The 26,470-nt window shown below is 38.4% G+C and overlaps 1 protein-coding gene across 2 annotated transcripts in view; it reads left to right on the top strand.

Moving 5' to 3' along the window:
* The first annotated feature begins 6,275 nt into the window (after window positions 1-6,275).
* Window positions 6,276-26,470, top strand: part of LOC117654956 (LON peptidase N-terminal domain and RING finger protein 1-like) — a 30,617-nt gene continuing 10,422 nt past the window's right edge. Inside the window, exons 1-10 of one of the 2 annotated variants that reach the window (XM_087887522.1) lie at window positions 6,276-7,910; window positions 10,732-10,850; window positions 14,338-14,460; window positions 15,436-15,570; window positions 17,132-17,255; window positions 18,441-18,573; window positions 21,924-22,038; window positions 22,993-23,114; window positions 24,034-24,192; window positions 25,339-25,501. In XM_087887522.1, the coding sequence (XP_087743648.1) occupies window positions 7,604-7,910; window positions 10,732-10,850; window positions 14,338-14,460; window positions 15,436-15,570; window positions 17,132-17,255; window positions 18,441-18,573; window positions 21,924-22,038; window positions 22,993-23,114; window positions 24,034-24,192; window positions 25,339-25,501 (1,500 nt within the window). In that variant the 5' untranslated portion in view covers window positions 6,276-7,603. The remainder of the gene's footprint in view (window positions 7,911-10,731; window positions 10,851-14,337; window positions 14,461-15,435; window positions 15,571-17,131; window positions 17,256-18,440; window positions 18,574-21,923; window positions 22,039-22,992; window positions 23,115-24,033; window positions 24,193-25,338; window positions 25,502-26,470) is intronic. The other variant, XM_034401957.3, reaches the window with a different exon arrangement.

Here is a 26,470-nt window from a genome sequence, read left to right as displayed (position 1 = left end):
TGATTTATATAGTACATTGTGTCATAAAGTATTCACACAGGCGGGATTTGTAAATTCACATTAACTACCTAATTCTGCTTCAGAGTATGCAAACCCAATTAAAACCTGTTGGTGGAAGATAGCAGCAGGAAAAGACTATTTTTCTCTGTTCTTGGTATCACTTTGTCATTCTTACTGAAGTAATGATATACTATTTTTTTTTCTATTTTTGAATAAGAAGTGTTATTCTTAGCATTCTTCACTTATCTCATTTTATCTTATTTTGACCTTTAGCTGCCTTAACCTCATATTTAACAATCCAGGCTACCAGTCCACTTTATCAACACACAGATACACACACAGACACACAGACAATTTTTGCCCAAGCAAGGTGAAATAAATAAAAAAAAGAACTGCCATGATAATGTGAGCTTGGAGGAGAATTCATCCAATGGTTGGCGGATATCTCCTCAAGGCTATGATTGACCATGTCAATCACAGAGAGTTGGATAAAGAGACAGGAAAGGGGCTTCCTGGTATTAGTCAAGCAGAAGGAAGAGGGCAACCAGGCCAGAGAAATCAAAAGAGGGCAGTTCAGGTTTTGGTCAAATGTGCTTGTGAGAAGAGAATTACTGGGAATTTATGGAATGCAACTAGTCTGAACAAGCAGTTGCTAAGATTGGCAGTGGAAAACAGCAACAAATACAATGTTTGATATTCATTTTAACTTACATACTTCAATCAGCTATCATGACAGCTTGTTCTGCCTCTAAACCATATGCAGTACTATTTATCAATTGCCCTTTTAAAAGATTCCTGCCTGGTGTCCTAGGTGTGTTTTCACTAGCCTTAAGCTGTTATAGTAAGAATGTATATAGAAGACTGATTGTGGCTGATCTCTTGTCCTTTACAGAAAGAGAATGATTTAATTAAGGCAGTTGTCAGTGTAAGCAAGAAAGCTGCAAAGTTGTATCTATGTAGTCATTGGTTGATGTGAGGATACGTTAACCTTTTTAAGGAGGGGTTCCTGGCATGGAGTACTCTGGTATGATAGAGTTTTTCTGCGTTTATGAGAGAATCAGTCTATAACTTCTCAATCATGTCAACTTTATGATGTATGAACTTCAATCCTAGCATACTGACTAGGGAATTTCAGGGGTTGAAGTCTGCAAATTTTAAAAGTTACCAACGTTGAGAAACACTGGTTTACAACACTGAGAGAAGAGTGCCATCTACTGCTTCCTCTGGCACACTGCAGCCTCTGTTCTGGCTCTTTGGAGCAGCTCTTTTCAGCAAGTCTCATATCTGCATTATAAGATCATGCTCCTGCCACTGGTTAAACTACAGGTAATCCTCATTTAGTGACTGAAATTTGTTCCAGCAAAATGATCCACATGGAATCACATGACTGACAGACAAAAATGCTGTGAAAATTGGCTAATTGCTTCTGTCTCATTTAAATAAAATCCTCATATAGCCTTCTATGTCTGACCTGGTTTCTTTACCTTTTTCTACCCTCTCACAAATGATCGATCTTCCTGGGCTGCTTTTTTCAATAGACTACACTTCCCTAAAAAGCTAAGGGTACATTAAAAAGATCAGCTCTGTGATCTTCATTACTTGATGGGGGATGGGTAGCAGCTGGAAACCGAGCAGACCTTAATCAGTTTCATACTGAAGGCTTTTGTTGACCTAAATGCAAGCATTGGTCAGTTACTTTTTTTTAATACTGTTGTAATTGCCAACTGTTTGAGGCAATTGCTAAACAAGGATTACTTCTATTATATTTTAATGCTGTAATTATTCTAATCAATAAAAACATTATTTCATCTGAGGTAGAACATATTTTTAAATAAATCTTGCACATTAGATATATTTTAGTGTAAAAAGTTACACTTTAAAGTTACACTTTCTACTGTAAAGTGGAACCTAACAGTCCAAGCAGGGACTGTGGTCTGTAATGACTTGGGAATGCAGCCTAAATTTGTCCTAGATTTCTTCATTGGAAACACATATATTTGCTGAAATAATGGGGTTTTGGCAATTCCCATTTTTTCAACATTGGTAGAATATAAGAAATAATGACTTAGACGTTCTCAGGATTGGGTGAGAATTGAATATGCCATTATGTTGACTACAACTGAAATTGCTTTTTTAAAAGTATTAATTCTCTGTTGACTATATATAATTTTATCTATTCTTATCTACCTATATTCTTTATATCAAATGTCAGGGTGATTTCAGATGGCACAATGCTATCCTGAGGGCTGGTCCCCATTTTGAAATATAGCAGCCATCTGTTAACTTGAATTGTTTCACATTAGAAACCCATATTTTTCCCTTTTTAAAAGCTCGACAAAAAGTAGGCAAAAAAAAAATATCAAATCAATCTCCATGAAGATTGAATTACAGGTAAACCTCACTTGTCAACCATCTTGTTTAGAAACTCTTCAAAGTTATAATGGCAGTGAAAAATTACCTTTTCAACCAGTCCTTGTATTTATGACCTCTGCAGTGTCTCTATGATCCTATAATTGCCATTTGTATGCTCTGCAACTGGTATTCAACAAGCAGAACAGAGAAGGTGGCAGTAAAATTGGAAATTACAATCACATAAGGTCTCACTTAATTATTGCAGCAAGTCATAAATCCATCATGGTTACACAATATTGACCATGATTCTAAATAATGGAGTTGACTGTCCCAATTGTGGTTGCTAAGCAAGGACTGCCTGCATATAATTTAGATACTGTTATGAAGAATGCTACCTTATAAAAGCAATGAAAAAGACAGAACCACAGGAACATGTAAGGTATGGTTTATCTGTTTATCTTATACTTGGCCTCTGTGGATAAATGAAATAATTGATTTTGTGGGATTATTAAAAATCTTGAGTTCCTAATTTGCAGGAAGATGTGTGTATATTGCCATAGCAACAAGCTCTTCAGATTTTTTTTTGAAATTAAATCTCATAAATGTATCTTAAACTAAAATGTAATGTAATGTAATGTGTAAAATGCCAATTAGGGGGAAATTTTCTGTACTTATTAAAATGATAAGCAGCGGATGAGAGGTAAAGATTATTCTGCAGGAAAACAACAGGGTAACTCTTGATTTCCAAACTAGGTTTCATAAGATTTGCTGTGGTTGCTTCTACAGAGGTTCTGTAACCAACCTATGATGATTTCCTAATATTTTGGCAGTGATATAATGATATTGTGAAAGTTGGTCAACATTTGTTAGCCATTTTGTCATGTTTTTAGCTAAGAGAAAGAATGTGAATGATAGGATTATATTGTTTATCACAGAAGCCTCTTTATGAAAGGGAGTTGTTTGGAAAGGAGGTTAGTCTGTAGAATATTTATCTCATTACTGAATATTGGTTCAGGGCACATAATCTAATTATCTCACTACTGAATACAGGGGCATATGATCCATTCTCCCAAATTAAATTGCTATGTTCCTTCAATATTCTGCTCCCTCAACTATTTTTACGATGTATTTTTGTTGGATTTTTGCATCCTACCAAGTATTTCTTCCCTCTGGCAATATAATCATGACTCCAAAGTTGTTTTTGTTGTTTGAAGTGGTGGTTTACCCTGTAGTCTCAATCACTTCCTACATAAACTAAGACAAATTTAGAGAAATTTGGGAGATATGGTCTAATATCTGATCTAAATAACAGCTTTGGGAAGGGTGACCAGTAACCCAGCTTCTAAATGGTAGCTCCAAAGATTGCAAATAACCACAATCAAATTCTGATGGCCTATTAAACCACACTGTGGTCTGGGTTATTGAATGGATCCCTGAAAGTTAAAAAGTCAATAATAAATAAATAACTTTAACGTTTCCCGTTTTCAAAACAACCCAAATCAATCTTGTCCCAATTCATTGACCAGGATTTACTTCCACCAGCTCATAGCATAAATCAATGCTTCTCAACCACAGCAACTTCAAGATGCATGGACTTTTAATTTCCCATCATTCTGGCTGAGCAAATTTTGAGAGTTGAAGTCCACATATCCTAAAGTTGTTGAGGTCAACAAAATCTAGTATAAACCATTTTTGTTGTTGTTGTTCCCAAGCTAAAAATTTCCTAAAAATGTTTTAGGAAAAAACTATCTTTTAGTGCATGCAGGTAGGTTGGAAATCCCAAAGGTGTTTTCTCCTTGAAGACGTTTTGCTTCTCATTCAAGAAGCTTCTTCAGTTCTGAGTCAGAACTGAAGATTTGCTTCTCTTGGATGAGAAGCAAAACGTCTTCAAGGAGAAAACAAAGTCCAGTTGCCTTTGGAAAAAGCACCTTTGGGACAACCATGACCTGGATGACTGAGAATCTCCACAGACATTGATTGGAAATGTTACGTTTGCTGCCCACCACCGGCGCTGCTCACACTTTATGCAATGTATGCAGGATTGCTGTTCCAGAGAACAATATTCTTGTAAGTTACACTAGAAGCAAAGTGGTGGTAGTGTTTTTTCACCGAGCTGACCGAATGGAACCAGTTGCTTAGCGAAAGCCTTCACAATTACAATAGTATTTATATTATAGTGTTGGAAGAAATGTCCATCTGAGTTCAGTTCCAAGTGGGAAAAAGACACTGGAAACATGGAGACCACTTGGAAAGATGGCTTTTAATGGTGGACAGGATCCCATGCCTTGATGATGTTGGGTGAAAGAGAAAAAAAAGGGAAGAGATGCTGAGAGTGCCTGAGTTTTATACCCTCTCTGGGCTTTGAATTTGAGTTTGTGTTCTGATTGGTTGTCAGACTCCCATGGGGCCATCTCTGTAGGCTGTCCTGAGTCCCAAGCTTGGATGAGCCTTGCTGGGTGATGTAATCTTCCCAGGTGCCATGTGGTGAGTTCTGTTGCTAGATGGGTAGAGGGCTAATCCTACCTTTGTTGGATCTTGGGTGAGGGCATTTACTATGAATAGACCTAGCTATCTCTTTAGTGTGGATATCTGCTGTGCGCTATTGAAGAGTGGGGGGGGGACTATTCAGAGTGAGTCAGTTTCCTGCCTAAAAACATGTTTCTCCACTTCTCATCCAGGGAAATATAATATTTTGCCTTTTAAACATTTCCAATTGTAGGAAGAAATATCTTTTTGGGTTCAACTCCAAGTGGGGAAAACGACACTGGAAACATGAAGACTGCTTGGAAAGATGGTTTAATGGTGGACAGGATCACATGGTTTGAGTTCCTGAACAGAAAAAGGGCGAGACGCAGCAAGTCCCCGGGTTTTATGCCCTCTCTGGCTTTGAACTTCCTGGGGCCCAGAAAGAGTATCCTGATTGGTTGTCAGACTCCCAGGGGGTGGGGGTCTTAGCTAGCCTTGCTGGCTGATGTAATCTTCCCAGGTACCATGTGATGAGTTTCTGTTGCTAGATGGGTCCTATTGTGTTAGTTTCTGTTACTAGATGGGTCCTATTGTGTTGCAGATGATGGTCCATTGACAAAGATTGAGTTTCTGCCTCTGGCCCATTGACAAAGGGTGGGGTGGGGGGCAAGAAGGTGGCAGCTGCTTCATCTTTAAAACATGCTTCTCCATGTCTCATCCAGGGAAACATAATATTCTGCCTTTTTAATATTTCCCACAATATTTCATTCCTCTAGGAAAGGGGTGGGTGCTAACTTCTTACACTAGAATATTTCATTTTCCTAGGAGTGGGTGGGTGCTAACTTCCCACACTAGGCAGTACCTGAGAGTAACAAGTGTACAGCTCTTTTTGGATAGGACTGTGCTCTTATGAACCACCCTTGCATATCGGTCGCATTCTGTTTTTGCACTCAAGTAAATTCCTCGGACGTCATCGTTCCATCAAAGGAACGAATAATAATAATAATAATAATAATAATAATAATAATAATAATAATAATAATAATGATAATGATAATAGAAATTATAAATTTGCCGGACTTGAACATTTTGACTCTACAAAAAACCACCTTACTCGGAACAGCTTACATCCTCCGACGATACCTTAACAGTTCCTAGGTCCTTGGTTAGGACTCGAGCTGCTGAGCTATTAACCAGCCTCAAAGGCTGTGAATCTCACTAAAGATTAACCAATAAATAATAATAATAATAATAATAATAATAACAATAACAATAACAATAATAATAATAATAATAATAATAATAATAAACAAAACAACAACAACAACAACAACAACATGACCAAGGCAACGTCAGGGGAAGAATCACGAGATGCCTTCAATTTCAGAACGACGCAGCGGGAAAAAGCGGAACGTTCTCTCGCTTCCACTTCTTCCTTCAGGAAAGCAACTTCTTTGTGACGTCAAGGGCGGGAGGCATAGACGCGCCCCTTCCCCTCCCCTTTTCTTTAGCCGACCGGTCCGCGCGACTCCCAACTTTCATCCCTCTCGGAGGTTATGAAACGCACTTCGCTACGTCTATTTCGCAGTGGGGGCCGGCCGAAGCTGGCAGCCAATCGGCTGGCTCTCCGACGCCATCACACGGGGCTGCTCCCGATTTTATGTAATATTCCGGCCTGGGGGTGGTGGTGGAGGTGGTGGTGGGGATAATTTACGCGCGTGTGTGCTTGTCTGTATAGAGAAGGTCATCGGAGCAATCCGGCGGTAGCTGAAGACCGATCCGGCGTAAATAAGACGCTACTGCGCGGAGGCGGAAAAGTTACTGGTTTGGGGGGCCCTCCTCCTCCTTTTATTCGTCCCACGCCGAGACACTTTCCCCCCCCTCCTCCGCCGCCCCGCCTCCTTGTCGCTCACTAGAAAAAGGATGCCGTCTCCTCCTGCCCAGGCTGAGAGATCGCCTCGGGCGACAGGAAGGGACCCACCACCCTCGGGGATCAAGCTTTCTCCAGCGACTGCCCATTGATTGATTGGTTGATTGGTTGGCGTCGTTGAATTGCAAGAGTTAAGCCTTTGGGGGAAACCAGCGAGCGCTTAGATGCTCAGGCGGAGAGGGCACCGTCCGGGGGTCTTTTAAGACGAAGGGGTCGATTTAGTTGGTCGTTGTATGGAAAAGCAACCCTGGTTGCTGAGCGCGAAGTTGGCCGAAACGGCGAGTTTGCTTTTGGGGGGCTGGGAATGCTCCAGTGCCTGGAGAGAGAGAGCAAGAGACAGCAGCTCTTTTCCTTCGGAAATTGAAGAATTCCTCCAAGGGGGGTCATCGGGAACTGCTAGGGAAGTTTGTGACTTGAAGAGCCGGCGATTTGCTCCGTCGTTGCTGGTTGGATAGCGAAAAGAAAAAGAAAGAAAGAAAGAAAGAAAGAAAGAAAGAAAGAAAGAAAGAAAGAAAGAAAGAAAGAAAGAAAGACAGACAGACAGACAGACAGACAGACAGACAGACAGACAGACAGACAGACAGACAGAAAGAAAGAAAGAAAGAAAGAAAGAAAGAGAAAGAAAGAAAGAAAGAAAGAAAGAAAGAAAGAAAGAAAGAAAGAAAAGTGTGTGGGTGGTGGGTGGGATGAAGTTCAAGCTTTGCCAAAGTATCCCACTGGCTCTTTCGGCCGCTTTTCTTTGCTGCTCTTAGGAAGCCGTCGACCTTTGCCCGGTGCCCTCCTGACTCTCCTCGTCTAGCCCGCGGTTCCCGTCCAGTTCCCTTCTGGCAGAGCAAGAAGCATTTTTTTTTAAAAATGGAGCTTTTTGTCTGTCCCTCCTGTCGCATGGTTCTCTGGGACCCGGTGACCGTCTCCTGCGGCCATTCCTTCTGCAGGAGATGCCTGGGCGAAACCTTGCCTTCCGAGTGCAGCCTCTGCGGGGAGAAGCTCGGCCTCCTGGCCTCGCGAACGCTGAGCTCGAACGTCCTACTGGGGAACTTGCTAGAAAAGGGCTTGGATACGACCGCCAAGGTGGCCCGGTTAAAAAGGGACCTGCGTGAGCTGGTGAGCAAGAGGGACTTCCAGGAAGCGCTGAGGACGCTTCAGAAGGGAATCGGCTTGGGTAAGGTTTGCGTGCTATCCAGAGGTGATGCTTTTAAAGAAAGTGTTGCGAGGTTGAACGAAGGGGCCGAAGGGGAAGGGAGGCTGGGTGATATGCGCGGGACTGACCGCCAGGTGCTCCCTGGTTATACAACTTGCCACCAACCTCGCTGGCTGCATTGTGTAAGCAGGCAAGGGACAATTCTTGGTAGTCCTTTTCACTAACTTCAACTATGGCTTTCCTCTTCCTTAAAAGGCTGGTGATTTTATGGTCATATAAAGGTTTGGGTGTACAGTATATCCCATTTGTGCCTTGCTAGTAGATCTTGTGATTTCCTTCTCTTTTAAAGTGGGTGTGGGGGAGGAGAAAGAAAGTCTTCCTGCTTGTAATTCGTTTCTGTTGCAGATTTTGTCCACAGAAGTGAAACCAAATGCTGCAAATGGGAATGGTCACATCAGAAAATTAAACATAAATCTAAAGTGTGCATGACAATTGGACTGTTGTTTTTGGAGTTATCCCTTAGGGGTCTTTAAAAATTGAGTTATGTAACTTGCTGACTTCCTTGGGGGCCATGGGACTATCTTTAAGTGTTCATGGAGGACAAGAATAAAGCAGAGCAGATCTTTCTAATATTTCAGTATCATTTCTGTAATTTGAGGGTATGAAAGTATTTCTGAAGAAACAACTATGAGCAGTTGTGAGCTTTCCCCAATTATGTGGGAATCTTAACCCTTCAGAGCACCATTCTCAATGTTGAAATGGTTATTGTATGCTGCATGGAGTCTTTATTTCTTTACCATTTACTGAAGAGGCAAGACATTCAACAGATGCTGCTTTCCGATTATGGTGATGTTATGATGATGATAGATATACCAAATTTCTTTTAACATGCTTTTATTAAACACATAGCGTCTTTGTTGGGGAGGAAAAGATGTTCTGTTATTTACCTAGGAGAAATAATCTCATGTCATCTTTAATCTTAAAACTTTCATTAAAATCAGCTTTGGAACTGGTAAACTGAAGCTACTTAAACCTTAGGATTTAGGAATGAGTAATTAGGAATCAGGCTTCCTTTACTGATTCAGACTTTTCTGCGCATGGAACCTGACACACCCCCTCTTATATAGTGCTGTTATAAAATGCTAGTTCTTGTTTTGCAATGAGTCAGACACAAGTGTCGGTACAGGTGTTTCAATCAACATGTGAGTTTATACTGGAAAATTTTCATCTAACCTGAATTGTTTTTTTTACTCCAGTTGGAGGATTCCTTCAATTAATAGGGATAGAACTCAAATCTAGTGGCCCTTGAATTTAATCCAGGTGCATTTATATAACATGGACTGTCAAGGAGCTGATAGATTGAGCAATACTAAACAATGCTTTGGCATTTCAACTTTTTACCATTGATAGTATACTATACTTTTCTTTATAAACACCAAAGCAGATGAGATGAAAATGTGCTATCAAATTAATCTTGTATTTGGCATTAAAAAAAAATCACTTAAAAAAAAATTTAAATGATCCATGAAAATGTTTTTTGGAGATTAAGAATGTTTTTAACATTGTATTACCCAAATTCTGAGATACTGTGGTATGGGGTGCTAATACATTCTAAAACCAGACTTTACCTATTACCATTTATAAATATCTATAAACTTTAATCTTGAGTAAGTCCTGCTCATTTTGTATTGATTGACACATAGGCCTTTTTCAATTCTTTTAATTGAAAATATAGAAGGTGATAATATAAGAAAGATTTTGGATGGTAATCATCAATGAAAGTTTAATTATTTAAGCTGTTTATCTTGTCTGCCAAATTCTTATTTAAGTTTATGACGATAACGTTTGCTGAAATCTAGTCAACTGCAATTTTGCACTTTTTCTCACCAACTGGTTAACATCCATTATACAATGCTAGATAGGGAAAAAAATCAAGAAATTTTGGACTTAGTTGTGGTCATAAGTCAAGGACTACCTGTACAGGGTCATAAAAAGTAAAAAACACTACTAAAGTATGTGATTCATAACAGATGATAGCTAGCAGACTGAATTGTCTCTTGTTCTTTATTCCTCATTCTCTTAACATCTCTGTAATGGATACTTCTTTGATAGGGGTTTTCTGCCATTGAAAAACTTTTTAATTCTGGTAATCTAGTTAATGGATGAGGCGAGTTCTCTCTTACCATTCACTTCTATCATCCACCATCCTCAAATGATGCAAGTACCATTGTATATGTTCAACTAAAAAACAATAGATCTTTTCCTAAAGCACAGAATTGTTTTTTTGACAGTATCAGAATAAAGCTACGTTCAGGTGATTTGATCTGCCATTTTAACCTACAGATCATACTTGAGGTCATCCTTCTTGTCAGTAAAGTACAATTAGTGACTTTAAAAAAAATATCTGGCTAAACTTATTGGAAATGAACACAGCTCGTTCTAGTCAATAAGTCCCTTTCTTGGAGATTTTCTTATAGTGCCTTGATGTGTATGACTGTACAATCAGAGGTGGGTTTCAGCAGGTTCTGACCAGTTCTAGAGAACCGGTAGCAGAAATTTTGAGTAATTCAGAGAACTGGTAAATACCACCTCTGACTGGCCCTGCCCCCATCTATTTTCTGCCTCCTGAGTCCCAGTTGATTGGGAAGAAATGGGGATTTTGCAGTAACCTTCCCCTGGAGTGGGGTGGGAATAGAGATTTTACAGTATCCTTCTCTGCCATGCCCACCAAGCCACACCCACAGAACCGGTAGTAAAAATTTTTGAAACCCACCACTGTGTACAATGTTTGTTTTTATTATTTCTTAGGAACAACAGTGAAATGTTCTGCTTCCTCCTACAGCTCCAGATGATCTTACATTGAGGGTGTGCAGATCAGAGCTTTATGTGGCTTTACAGGAGTATGAAGGGGCTCTTGAGGATTTGGAGATTCTGTGCAAGCAGAAGCCAGAAGAATGTGAAGTGAGTAGAGTGTAAAGCTGGGTGTTGTGATCCAGAACAAACATATGCTCTTCCCAACTTTCAAGTGGTGAGATGAAATAGCTTTTCTGGAAAAGGCTACATTTGAACTCAGTTGCAATAATAGTATAGAAAGTGGGCATATTCTTTCATATAGTTGCTTATTTAAATATAAGGTAGGTTTTCCCTGGTTCTGTACAAGCCAATGTTGACTCATATGCTCTAACAGAATGATGAAAAAACATTCTGCTGCTAAAATCCACAGAAAGAAAAACTTGAATTACTTCTGGAAGGTTCACAAACTTCAGCTGAATTTTCTCTTGTATGCAAAGAGGAATTTACCAATGTTTCAGTCAATGCCCAACTGCAGACTAAATTTGCACTCTGCAGAATTCCTGGGAAATATTGAATGTTTGAACTTAGATAGTGGAAAACCAGGGAGGTCTTAGTGAATTTTACAAGACTGCCTTGTAAAAATTTCCCTACGTTTATCCATATTCTGCTCCCTGACAATAAATTTCTCTACAAAAATTAGACAATAGAAGTTATTTACTATATGGAATACTATTTGGATAAATTTGAAAGAATTGGTGACTGGAGTTTGCACATCCAATCAGCATAATATTCTAAAAGACAAGTGCTAGTGAGCTGTCCAGAAAATTCCCACTCTATATGTCTACGGGGAGGAACAAGTGATAAAACCTGTATGGTGACATCATGATTGGGGAAGCAAATCTCTAGCCCAACCTGTTCTGACAGATACCAGTCTACTTTGAAGAAACAAATACTGGATGACTGATTTATTGTGGCTTATCCCTCAGTCTGTATCTATGCTAGGCTTGAATGTAGCCTGGAGAGCTCAAGTAGAGAATTTTAAATCTTGATTTACATAGAGACCAAACTAACACTTCTCATTTCTGCTGACAGCCCTTTACACTTTACTGTAACGCTTTACAGTTCCCCAATATCTATAATTAATTCCATCTCACAGGAGGGCCTTTTACTTTGGCATATATGGATGCTTTCCCCACAATGAAACTTGTGGGTAAATATAATAGTATTCCTTACCAAGACCATTTGTGTATTTACATAGACTTTGAAACTGAGATAATAGTGCATATACTTCTGAAATGTCTTATCTACCACGTTTAGCATTAGAGATAATCTTTCATCTTAATTATAAACTATTCAGACCAACCTCAGATGGTGACTGTGTGCTATGTATTAAATCAGAGGTCTTCAAACTTGGCAGCTTTAAGACTTGTAGACTTCAACTCCCAGAGAATTCTGAAAGTTGAAGTTCACAAGTCTTAAAGCTGCCAAGTTCGAAGACCTCTGTATTAAATGATTAAGATACCTCTAGAATTGTAGTCAAGCTTTGTACCATTGCTATGACCGTTCAGGTTTGTGGACCTGATTGCTTCCCTAGGTATAATTAGTATGAATAGGTTTTTATAGGATGGTATGTAACTTTGTCTTTTAACTTCTGTATGTTTGGTCTATGATTGATGAGCCTTGGTGGCGCAGCAGACTAAAGTGCTGTTAAGTAGCACCAGCTACTTAACTGCAAATTCTGCAAATTCAAATCTCACCAGGCTCAAGGTTGACTCAACCTTCCATCCTTCCGAGGTAGGTAAAATGAGGATTCGGATTGTGGGGGCAATAAGCTGACTTTGTATAAAAAGAACACCGCTTAGGGGGGGCCAAAAGCCCTACTAAGCAGGTATATACAAAAGTATGAAGGCTATTGCTTAACACATTGTAAGCCGCCCTGAGTCTCCGGAGAAGGGCGGCATATAAATCGAACCAATAAATAAATAAATAGATTGTATATTTTTAATAAACCAAATTCCTCCCCTTGCATATTTTGTGTGGAGAGATGTTTCAATGCAGGTTTAAAAGGGAGAGCTTGCATTGTAGAGCTATGATTAATGTTTTGCTAGTTTGACATCATCATGATTAGTAATTTGAAAATGCTATTTTGGAGCACTTAACATTCTTCAGTTGGCCGTATGTTCAAACTTGTTCTCATATGTTCTCCTACTTTCTTAAAACTTCTGTCTTTTGATATTTGTGTATTCCCAAATAATTTCTGTGAAGGTACTTGCTCAAATATGACAGTTGCTGACCATTTTTTACAACAACCAAAGCACTGATCCCCCCCCTCAAATGATTTGTATTTGATCACAATTTTGGAAATAAGGATTATATTTTAACACCTGCCAGACTTGTTCTTTTAGGCTCTGTTGAAAAAGCTCTTCAGCCTATGAGGGTGACAAAGCAAGAGCAGAATCAGTGCAATTGTCATTTTGCTATATTTTTGGTATGAACATTTTGAAGAAAGTGGTAATAGGTGTGGAATATTTTTATTTTGAGGAAAGCCAATTTTATTTCCATTTTCAGATGGCTTTTTTTTTTTTTGTTTTAGCCCTTTATTTTCTTTATATTAAAGTAGTGGGGAAGTTGTATTGTTGCACTAATTGAAGCTATTGAAGCTATTTCATACTTCCCTCATAAATATGCTCTTTTTCTTCATCCTGTTTTACAGTAGGTTTTTTGTTTTACGATCCCTAGTCCTGTGCTCAGAGTAGGTTGATCAGGTGCTGCCACTTATTGAGACTAAAAATAAAGTTTCCTTTGAGTCATACTCATGCCTGTAATGAATATTTTCTTAGGTCTCCCCAGGTCTATTCTAATATATCTAACCAGCATTCTTAGTATCTGTGTAATCCAAAATAAAAATGTTCAGTGAAACTCTCTCTGGTATGTGAATGTGTATGTTTGTTTATATATTGATATATACATATATAAACCAACACATTGGACATTACACATTCCTTGGTACATACAGTTCTGAGATAGATGAATTAAGAGTCTACACTTCTGATATACTTTTTTTTGCACGTGAGGGTGCATTAATTCCATATAGCATCCATTCTCAGTAATGCTGGTGGGAAAGAGAGACTTAATGTTTGTCTCACAGATTTTCTGAGTGACATCACTATTTTCCTGCTCTTAATTTTCTTGCTTCACAGGGATTGTGGAAGTTGATGGGAAGAATGATCCCTATCTAATTGCCATTTCATTATTCCAGCAACATCTTTTGCTGTTGCCCTGTTGAAAAATGACAAGTTAGGCTAGAAGGAATATAGCTGGGTGATTCTTTGGTTCTGCCACTCATGGAGAGGAGGATTTAAGTAGCAGCTTGCCTGCTCATCAAGAGTCTACACCACAGGTGTCAAACTTGACCGCACCATGTGATGTATCAAATTTTTTGCCTTTGCGGAGCTGGGGTAGGCGTGGCCTGTGCGTGATGCATCCAGCCCGCTGGCCACCATTTTACACCCCTGGTACACTTAGGACTAAATACTTGATTGACTGATTGACTAAACCTGCTGTCATTGGCATCATGCAAAGCAATCTGCAGCTGCTGCAGAATGTTGTGACAGTTCAAGAAGGCAACTGAAATGTGTTTCATGTTTCTTTTCAGGGCTTTTTTAGAAAAGGGAAAGTGCTCTTGGACTTAGGGAACCAACCAGAGGCCCTGCTGCAATTTCAACATTGCCTTACACTGGATTCCAGTTTTCATGCAGCTGAATATGAAATAGAAAAGGTAAGTGCACTATGATGACTAAGCACCTTGAGATTAAATGTTGGAAGCGTAATTGGTTTGCATAGGAAGATGTAGCAGTTTACTTTTGGAATTGATGAAGTTGTATCTACTCATACCTCTCCAATTGGGTATCACTCTGGTTTTCTTTTTAGAAAAGTATTTGTTTCTTTTGAGAATTGTTAAGGATAAAGAATTGTTAAGCTACACAGAAATTAAGATTTAAATGGCAAAATATGATTTGATGTGTCTATGGTTGCACACAGTTTGTCATTTTTGTGTGATGCTGAGCAAAGGTTTACAACATTCCTGATAGGTGTGGGGCATGTTCACTGTGGTCTGAATCACATTTGGGCCTTAGAATATAGGTCTTTGCTTACCCCTAATAAATACTGTATATTGTTAGGCAGGTTGCTTCTGTATTGATAAGAGTTATGAGAAGTCATTTCTCTATGTAATGCAGTGTCTCGGTCTGAACAACTTTAAGCCGACTGGCTAGGAATTCTGAGAATTGAAGTTCACATATTTTAATGTTCCTAAGATTGAGGAATACTGGTTGGGCAAAGAGTATTTTTTTTTAAAAAAATCATACTGACATGATGTCTTGTCAAGTATAGCCTGAAGAATGTGAAGCCTGTATCTGACTAGCTCCATATTTAACCAACTGAGAGACATGAGCCTTACAGACTTCTCAGAAGTCAGATTCTACTGTGAAGATTCTGTCTATGGAGATTCTCGGTCATCCAGGTCATAGTTGTCCCAAAGGTGGTTTTTCAAGAGGCAACTGGACTTTCTGGTTTTTTCTTTCAAGACGTTTTGCTTCTCATTCAAGAAGCTTCTAAGAGCTGAAGAAGCTCCTTGGATGAGAAGCGAAACATCTTTAAAGAAAAACCAGGAAGTCCATTTGTCTCTTGAAAAACCACCTTTGGGACAGTGTTCTCTTTCAGAACCAAGTAATGTAAAATCCTTCTGTTGCAGATTCTCACAAACGATGCCTCCCCTATTCCTGGTACTGTTATGGAGTTGAAGAACAAGGGCAGTCAGAACTTGGAAGGTTGTAAATCAAGGGAACAATTGACTTTTCTTGAAGGTTTTGAAGGCGAAACTCTACCGGTAAGTCATATGGGATGATGACTTACCAGTTCCAAAGTTAGAGATAGTGTAATAAAAATATGTAAAGCTATATACAGAAATATGTATATGGGACATTGGTGAAGGGATTTCCATGTGGATCCTTTCATGTATCCAACACTTCAAGACTGTCTGCTCACCTCTGGTTTTCTCACTTAAAGACATTCTTGTACATTTATCTGTAAACAAAAGAACCAGCTAATGTTTGTAGGGATTGGGGAAGCCTATCTTACCTTTCACAGAGTTGCATTACTTTACTTTTAAACAACATCTGCTTTTTTAATCTATAATAATAAAAATACAAGAATTAAAAATAAACATTAAGTACCATCATGCATCATAGTACAAAAAGCAAAGCAAAGGTGAATCAGGAAATAATTAAAGTGTAGGAAAAACAAAACAACAATAACAAAAGAACAACACAGTTTAAAAATAAAGTTAATGGAGATTAGAACATTCAAATATGCAACAGCATCAGATCTTAGTTCTTCATATTTTGATAGGTTCCAGGTTTTTAGGCTATCATTCAATATCACATTCATATATTTTGCCCTTATTTCTCAGACCACAATTTACAATCCTCTGAATTTTAAATCAAAATGATTATAATGTAGAGAAGGCTCAAAAACTGCAAGCCTACATTCTAAATTATTAAAGCTTTAACCGTTGGTGGTTTGATAAAACATATACTGCAACTCCTTAATCCAAATGGCATGCAAGTTACCCTTATTTAAAGGTAAAGGTAAAGGTTCCCCTCGCATATATGTGCTAATTGTTCCCGACTCTAGGGGATGGTGCTCATCTCTGTTTCAAAGCCAAAGAGCCAGCGCTGTCCGAAGACGTCTCTGTGGCCGGCATGACTAAATGCCAAAGGTGCACGGAACGCTGTTACCTTCCCACCAAAGGTGGTCCCTATTTTTCTACTTGCATTTTTTACCTGCTTTCAAACTGCTAGATTGGCAGAAGCTGGGACAAGTAATGGGAGCTCATCCCATTACACGCCACTAGGGATTTGAACTGCTGAATTGCCAACCTTTCAATCTACAAGCTCAGTCTTAGCCACTGAGTCACCACATCCCTATTACCCTTATTTAGTTTTGTACAATTTTTCAGTTGTGAATAAAACTAAACTTCAGGAAGTTTAGAAACTTCACATTCAACTAGCACATCAGACCCAAATTGTCCAATTGACAGATGTTTCTGTCGTGTATTCTTTATGACTCCATTGATCTTGTGGAGTGATTAAAGCTACTTTATGTTTGGGTAGAATACGTGGACCAGTAGATATCTGAGAATTTGTAGTGTAAGAAATTTGATTCAAGCTTTATACCATCCCCTTCTTAGGTATGATCACGCTTCATTGGAAGTAGAAAACAATATCTAGAGAAGGTGTCATACCATGTAACTGATTCAAGAAATAATATCTCTGCATGAGTAAAATAAAGCTTGGGAGTACTGTACGTAGTGTTGCCTTTTTGTTTTCCTACCTATACTTGTGACCCTTGGTTTGGTGTTTAACATCTTTCTTCCCTTTATTAAATAGGATACGAAGGCACAAAAAGAAAATTGGCTGGAAGAAACTATGCCTGATCATAGCCAGGCAGCACTTCCCATGTCTCAATGGATGAGGAAGAAGTTCAGATCAGACCTTTCTGCAAATAAAGAAGGTGAGTATATCAGTAAATATTTACAAGTCCATGCTTTTTAAAATAAGCTTCTTATCTCTGCCTAATAATGCCCTAATTATGATAAATTATTTTGGCTCTGTGCTTGAAAATCTTGACCTGTCATTTGATCACTCTCTCCTCCCACCCCCCCTCCCACCCCCAAACAGAATCATTTTAAGCAAGTACTTTGAGCATACTCCCCAAACCCTAGAATCATGTGACTGTTCTCAAGACCGAATTCCATCACAAGAAGCCCCAAGGAGTGCCTGTTGTATATCAATAGGGGCCTGATTAGATTGCACAGTTTTAATGCTGATCAAATGATAGGGTAGAGAAGGGCAGCCCAGCTTAATGTTAAAATTAGCTACATCACACTCAGTCCAGCATGATTTACGGAAGAGTCCTGCTTCTGTATGTACTGGATCTTTCTAGTGGTTTGGGGCCCCAGCTGGAGATAAATATAATAATATCCATCCGAACCAGGAGTGAAATCCAACAGGTTCTAACAGGTTCTGGAGAACCAGTAGCGGAAATTTTGAGTAGTTCGGAGAACCGGCAAATACCACCTCTGGCTGGTCCCAGAGTGGGGTGGAAATGGAGATTTTGCAGCATCCTTCCCTTGCCACACCCACCAAGCCACGCCCACAGAACCGGTAGGGAAAAATTTTGATCTGAACCTGCACAAAGTGGTATCCCGGATAGGGTTTAATGGCCCAGGATATGTTAGTTTGATTTCTTTTGTTGCTGAACAATTATTTCCAATTTTGATTTTGATTTACAGTCTAATTGGAAAATTTTTGGGATTTTACTGGGAGACAGGAGTGCATATAAAAGATGAAGGCAGTGGCTGAAAGACTCTTCTTTCTTTAATCTCTTTAATCTCTGAAAGGGATTATATACTTAAAGTAACATGTCTGGGCTGCAGGAATAGAGCCCCAAATAGAACACTGGTGGCCAGTGTTCATGTGAAACCAATTGCCACTTGGGATGACACCATAATAGACCCTTGGTCTTAAGAGGGAGGGAAACCTCACAAAATAGCTCCTTGCAAGTATGTGACTTGGTCAGATCTCTGACCCGCAATAAAACAAAAGTAATAAAAATGACCAAAGTGGGGTTCAGTGAGAAGTTGGTCGGTGTGCAAGGTTCATAATCTAACTTTTGCTCTTTCCTTTTGTGAACCAGATTTGGAGGAAGAGGAGGCCTCACCAGAGACTTCAGGAACTAAATCACCAGATATAAAGTCTACGAAAGACTATTGTCCAGACTTCATGGGCATCCTGACTACATCAGACTTGGAATGTTCCCTTTGTATACGGTCAGTTAATTAACAGCCTCGGAATAATCAAGGAGAGAAGTAACCTAAAACTAAGGAGAAATTTCTTGACAGTTATAACAGTGGAGAAACTTGCCTTCAGAAGTTGTGAATGCTCCAACACTGGAGGTTTTTAAGAAGAGATTGGAAAACCACTTGTCTGAAATGGAATAGGGTTTCCTGCCTGAGCAGGGAGTTGGACTAGAATATCTCCAAGGTCTCTTCCAACTCTGCTATTTTGTTAAGAGCTGCTGGGAAAAGGGTTTTGAGGTGCAATGCAAATTGAGCATGAGGTGTCTTCTTATGGTTCTAGCCCAGGGGTGTCAAACTGTCGGCCTATTGGCCGGATGTTTCACACGTGGGCCACACCCACCCCATCTCCACAAAGGGAAAAAACATCACGATATGTCACGTGACGGCAATGTGACGCCGTGAGTTTGGCACCCGTGTTCTAGCCAATGGACTTCTGAAAAAGCCATGGGGATAAACTTCTTCCTTATTTGTTTAAGAGTAAAGAAAAGGTTTTGGAACATATTTGTACTTTCTCTTGGTATTTTAAATACATCTATTCTATTTAAAGTACTGTTCAAAATTAAGTATTTTTTTGTGAATAGAAAAATCCTATATCCATAATCTCTATATTCTTACATGTACTAAAATCCGGTGTATATTATAGGACTGCTTGCTAAAGAGCATGCTCAGGTTTTCACCAGTCAGAAATGAGACACTCCTCATATGAAACATGAAGTGGTACACTACTGCATGGTATGATATCAGAAAATCTTTTTTGACTGGTAAAAAAAAAAGGGGGGGGGGAAAATAGTGATGATTACACACCGAAGTTTTTGTTAGAAGTACAGCTTAGCATTAGAATTTAAAATAATAATTTTAACAATCTAAAGAGTTAAACATTGAGGCATGCTTTATATAAGACTAGCCCAACCATGAAGTTTAGGGATCTCATATCATGAATGTTTGCTAGAAGGCAAAATGAACTTGCTTGCAAAACCCTCCACCGCTGGTTTGATGTAGTTCTTGCCATTTAAATCCTCTCCTCAGTTGTGAGAAAATCCTTGAGACAAGGGGCAAAGAAATGCTGCCTGGTCTGAAATGCAGACTGGGGACTGGAAGATATTAAATGGAGATGCAACCTCAGTGCCTGAACATTTATTGTGGAAAGGCTATGAACAAAAATTAAAACTGGGTTAGAATGTCATGACAGTATTCAATACAATAAAGGGACGGAGTGCCTGAAAAATAAGTCCAGGCAGAACTTAATAAAGGACATCTTTGACCCCTGAAATTGTTATCCAATTGTGCCAGTGTAATACTTCTTGCAGAGTAGTACTACTTTGTAATGAACTGAAATTCGTTTCATTTTGAAGATGGATATTTCAAAGAAAGTAAGAAAGGACGGCTCTTTGGTAGTTAACCTTAATCAATTCCAATCTCTTTTGCAGAATATATTTTTTTATGCGGAAAATAGAAACACTGGCTGTATCATATAATGGTCCAGTGTGATGGAATTGGAGCAATTTGGGGGCTGGTATTAAAAAAAAAATAGAGAAATTGTAGAACAATGTTTTTCTTCATATAAGTATTGTAGTATTTTAATGTTAGCATTGGAAATTGCAATCATGTGACCACGTCTCACTGCAATATCATAATTGTGAGCCAGGCCTGCAACAGCCACAATTTTGTGGACTGGTTGTAAGTCCCCCTTGTTCAGCACCATCATAACTTTGAATGGTTGTTGAACAAGTCGTTATAACCCAAGAACTGCCTGTAATCATCAGGTGTTTTAGGAATCTTAGTGTTAAGAGTCTTGGCAGCTGATTCAGTTAAAAGTAAACCTTCAAGAAAGATTCACAAAGTCTTTAACAGGATCTATTGAAAGAAAAGATTTAGACTTACAAGAATTTGAGTACTCAATACTTTTCACTTTAGAGCTGATTTATCTTACTTTACATTGTGCTGGAGTCTTTTTCAATTTCTTTGCAACTTCTCTGTTTCGAACCAGGAAGAAGGCATTTATCTCAAGTTAACACAGGAACTTGCTGGTGGCTGTTTACAAAGCTGTCCACCATTGCAAAACATTTTCTTCTGATCCTGTGAACTGATTATTATATTATGCAATCATATGTTTCCCAAGAACGCAGCATATTTCTCTTGATATTACTGAATTATGATGCAATTGAAATTGACTATATGGACTGGGGTTTTTAAGCTCTCTTCTGCAAAATCCTTGGGTTTGGCAATAACTTGATGGGATTCCACGAGAGACTAAGAACAAAGTTCACTTGAATGCAGTCGCTTTATTGCTAGAACTTTGCCTCTGGATATGGGATTCCAGGAATAACAACAACACAATAATTTTAACTAACAGGCTCTATGGCCTGTGAAAAAGCTAAGAAACACCTGATTTACACTATTAAGTCAATCTCATGGATATTCAAAAATCCAAATAAAAAGCATCTATGACTGTCCTGCAAAAATGGGTCCATTATCTTGCTATTGGTTTTACTCTTAACATAGTATTCAACCAGAATCTTTCTTCCTCCCATTTATCTAATTATTCCATCTTCTGTTCTCTGGGATAGTGGAATACAAATCATTCTTCTAAAGGTTGCCGAGACATACGATAATATTTTTCTCTGGTCATACTTTTCTTTCAAACTAAACGTTTTCAGGTTCCTCAGTTTCTTTTCCTAGAACTTAGTTGCTACTTGCCAGATCTTCCTTATTGCTCTTCTCTGAACTGTTTCCATTTTATCTTAAATCAGGTGCCAGGAATTGGAGACTGTCTTTGAAATGGAGTCTGATCAGAGCAGGGATCTTCTGTCATTTTGAACAGAAGCTTCCTGCATTTACCTTTTTTACCTCTCTGTCAAAGTACTCATTCATATTTAGCTTGTCATCATTTTGCAAGTATCATTACCAAGCTAGGTAATAACATAATTTGAGATCTAAGTGAAAAACTCAACCGTTGCCTCTGTTAAATGTTATGCTGCCATTTTCCATTCATTTCTCTAACCTCTTAAGATTGTTCAGTAATATACTGCTGTCTTGTTAGGTATTGATATTCCCACCCTGATTTGTATAGTCTGTAAATATAATAAGCATTCTTTCCAGCCAGGGCATTAATGAAAATGTACAAGAGTACAGGGCCCACAGCAAAACTCTGAGACATCCCATTGATATCTTACTTTAGTTTGAGGCAGAACATTGGTTGACGAGCATTTCTTGAATTCTTTCCAATCACCTAATGGACAGGCCATCAATCCCATACTTAAGTGGCTTGCTAATAATGAACATGTCAGTGCCCAACAAGAGATGGTGTTTTTTCTCCGCAGTATGTTGTATGAACCTGTTACCACACCATGTGGCCACACCTTTTGCAAAGAGTGTATGGAGCGTTGCTTAGACCACCGACCCAACTGCCCACTTTGCAAGCAAAGCCTGCAAGAGGTAAGAGGGACAATTTTCTCTTCTTTGCTTGCAACTGCTGGGTGCTTTTCTTTATGTAGCCAAGAAAAAAAATAGATGGTAAACCAGTTCTGTCATTCCAGTGCATCTGAAGAATATTAAATTATGCAGTATTTGGAGATTTTGGATTTGCAGGTTGGCATGTTCTTTAGCCTTGACTTTCACTATTGAATGGATTTTTTTTTGTAGTAAAAGTGGCCTTGATTAAGATAAAGTTTCTGTGTTTCTGATGTATATGAAAGCACATCTCCTGGCAGGTACAAATATTACAACAATTTCTATTTTTATTACAATTTTATTGTGATTTTATACATTTGTATATATATTTATGGTTTTATCTTGATGTCGTAAGCCACCCAGAGTCACCTGGCAGTGAGATGGGAGCAAACAAATTTAATAAACAAAATAATTTAGCTTTAGCACTGAGAATGATTTTGTATATAGTAAGTCATAAGAGGTAGCCATAGTAGTTTAGACTATCTCATAAAAATATTAGGCTCCAAGTGTTAAATCAAATAGATTTATTAATTATTGCCAGGTATTACTGTAGCTATAATTAGTACAAAACCAATTTTGCATTAGGCATCAGTGACTATTAAATATTGACAGGTGCTACGAGTGCGATTTTCAGAAAATATTTGCAAATGTGACTCAGGGGGTCACCTGAGCCAAAGTTTTATTCTTTGGAAAAATACACCATTGAAAGGGGATTTCAGATCTATGCAATTCAGAACTGGATTTTGAAAAATCTCTGCTCTTAAAAACTGGCTAAGTCCAGAAGAGGAACTCGGAGAACGGAGTGTCTTCTGCTGAATGCTTTCAATCTTCCATTCTACAAAAGATATACTTTGTGGGACTAAAATATATAAGATATATCTGTAAATATGTATAAAATATATCAAGGTGATATAATTATGAATGTTTGGTTCCTTCCAGTATCTGAAAGCTGGAAAATACAATACTACCATTCTGCTTGAAGAGTTGATGACTACAGTCTTCCCTTCACAACTGGCAGAAAGGAAACTGGTCCACCAAGCTGAAATGGTAGAACTTTCAAAGTAAATATGGACCTTTTGGCTGCATATTCTGTGTGTTCAATCCAAGAAGCAGAAAACCTATTTTAAAGGAATTGGAAAGTATATTTGACAGTTTTATCCAGTTCTTCTTAGAAGTAAGCTTATTACAGTTAGGACAATCGCTTCAGGGCCCATGTTGGCAAGATGAGCTGGTTTCCCTAACTTCAGTTCCCTTCATTGCTGTTTATTTCAATTAACCACAAATAATTATCTCCCTCAGCATGTTTTAGCATTTCCCAGCATTTAAAAAAAAAACGGTGTGTGTTCGTTTCTCTCTGTGTATTTATGCATGCACCTACACAAGGTTAAGCTTTAGATAACCCAAGAATCTGTTCATAACGACCCTGAGTTATTCATCCATCCATCCATCCACTCATTCCTTGTCCACCCTTGTTTCATAATGAGTGCCTCACATCATCATGTCTTCAATTTGTTTTTCTCTCTTGTGTCTTCTGTAATCTGATATGAAGGCTCTAATGGCAATGTCTCCCTATGCCTTATTCCAGGAATACCTGCAAGGTTGAATAAACACATTCAGATAAATGCAGCTCTCTTTCTTATCAGTGTAGGGTCCCAGTGTTGATGAATGTGCCTAGCAATGCTGGAAGGGACAGATGAACTAGATAATAGGTTTATAGAACATGACTTTTGGCAGTTCTTTAGAGTTTATGGAGTAAAATGAGCATATAAATCTAATAAATATCTGGCTTCTTGGTAGGTTCAAAAATCCACATGCATTTTAATCTTTTTGAGCAGGCATGGAGGGTTCATCTGCATGTCCTTGTATGCATGCATAAAAGTTATTCAGTGGTATGTTCTACTCTGAAATCCTCCTGTTGATTTTTCAAGTTCCTAGTAGTCTTTTTGTTGATCATGGTCTTTCCCCCCTTTTCTTTTACAGCCTAAACAAGAATATCCCCATCTTTGTGTGCACCATGTCGTTTCCAGGTCTTGTATGTCCTCTTCATGTGTTTGAACCTCGCTATCGACTCATGATGCGAAGATGTCAGGAGACAGGAACAAAGATGTTTGGCATGTGCATGTATGAAAACGGAAAAAAGTAAGTGATACGAAAGACCGAGGTTGCGACTTTTTAAAACCTGAGTCTACAGCAGAGGTTGAATCCCACAATTTTGGGATGATTGGAATCAACAGATGGAACCATACCAAAAAGAATAAATTTAACTTTTGTTTTCTGAAATTCTATACATGGGTTCTGCTTGGTATTTTGAGGCAGAATGTCAACTTCTGAATTGTAGCTGAATGCTCTCTTCCTCTTCCTCCTCTCCTATAAAACTTAGATTTTAGAGAAGTGAAGAAGAAAACTCCACTGAGTGCCATAAAAATGAAATTGCAAATCAGATTTCATTGATAGATACCAATTATTAGGAGGAACATAATCAGAATCTAAATAAACAAATAGATGAATGGATATTAATAAGTTTTTTTATTGATACTTCTTTGCATGTTAGTTTGCACTTGGTGCTTATCTATGGTAGGTAGAATAGAGATAGTCACCTGGTCTTTCCCTCAATATTGTTCACTATGCTGGCTCTGTCTCTAACATCTGCATATTGAATGCAGTCTTTTGCTCCTGCAGTGTGACTTTTTGTAGTGTAAAAGGAAGGAACATGTGCATCTGGTTGAAAATGTCATTATTTGGGACAATGCAGGAGTCCCAGAAATATGTTAATAGCCTGTTCTTTATATACATTTGCTGGATATGCAGTAAATGTAAAACCTAAAAGGTAGAAGGAAGTTTTTCATGTGTATGAAATGCCAGAGTCAAATGGGTACAAATGAAAGGGAATCTGGATTAGAAAGTCGTTCCAGTATTTGATACTGATTGGATTTTAATTTAATTGCATTTAAATTGTATTCTTTTTGAGTCTGGATCCTCCTATCCCAAGCCATTCAATTCAAAGCATTTGCATAGTAGCATCCCACATAGGATGTGTCAAATTTTTCAACTTTCAATTTCCAAACCTTAGGGGTGCACAAAAATTGTGACATGTCTTGTGGATTGTAAAGATATTTTGCTTACTTTAATATAATTTAGATGGGCTTGGTAAGTGACTACATAAATATCATAACTTTTTAACATTTTGTTTGCTTCATTTCCCACAGGTTACATAGAACTGGAAAAGAAGAACTGTAAATATGAATCTTCTTTCTATCTTGTATTAATAGCCTTGTCTCTTTTCAGCTTTGCTGATTATGGCTGCATACTGGAGATTCAAAAAATAGCATTTTTTCCTGACGGACGGTCATTGGTGGACACTATAGGCAAGAGGAGGTTTCGAGTTTTAAGACGAGGGCACAGAGATGGCTACAACACTGCCGATGTTGAATACTTGGAAGACGAGAAGGTGAGTAGCCCTTATGTGAAGAGTAAAGTCCTAAAGATCTGTCTAAAACAAGAGGAATTATATGCACTGGGTGTCGTTTGATACAGGTAGTACTTGACTTATGACCACAATTGAGCCCCAATTTTTTTGTTGCTCACCAAGACAGTTGTTAAATGAGCTTTGCCTCATTTTAGACCTTTCTTTCCACAGTTATTAAGTGCAGTTCTTAAGTTAATTACACGGTTGTTAAGTGAACCTGGCTTCCCTATTGAGTTGGCTTGTAGGAAGGTAGCAAAAGGTGATCCCATGACCTTGGGACACTGCAACCATCATAAATATGAGTCAGTTGCCAAGCGTCTGAATTTTGATCATGTGACCATGGAGATGCTGCAACGGTTTTAAGTGTGAAAACAGTCATAAGTCCCTTTTTTCAGTGCCGTTGTAACTTCAAATGGTCACTAAATGAATTCTTATAAGTTGAGGATCGCACGTAATTTACGGGTGTTCATGACTTATTGAGTTTATATTTCACTTTTGCACCAAAAGATAGCATTCAAGGTGGTAATAAGTAAACAGATATTAAAATGAATAAATTTAACACAGCTGAGCTACAAAATAATTGCTTGAACCATGCTTACTCTGTTGAATCTTATAGGGCAGATGGTAACAATTGGAGATAGAATATTCAATTTGACCCTCTGCCATTTTTTTTTCATGGATAGTTTGGTACAATAAATGTATAAAACAAGTAGAAAAACCTATCATATTGATTTATGGGTCTGCGCTTTCAATTTATGGGTCAACAGCTGTTCCACGGTTAGAAAGAAGGAAAATCACTTTTTAAATGTCTTTTCTGTTCTTAGAATATTGCAGCAAAGCCAGGATAATCACTGCATCCCACCCAAACACAGCATTAATTATTTAATTCATTGGTTAAAATAGTCACCTGCCAAGCTGGAACTTTCTTTGATAATGTACTAATACATAGCT

This window comes from Pantherophis guttatus, chromosome 2 (assembly GCF_059756535.1).
Source record: "Pantherophis guttatus breed Tessera chromosome 2, ASM5975653v1, whole genome shotgun sequence".
Taxonomy (NCBI): Eukaryota; Metazoa; Chordata; class Lepidosauria; order Squamata; family Colubridae; genus Pantherophis; species Pantherophis guttatus.
The sequence above is the reverse complement of the archived record's forward strand: the minus strand, read 5'-3'. Positions and strand labels throughout refer to the sequence as shown.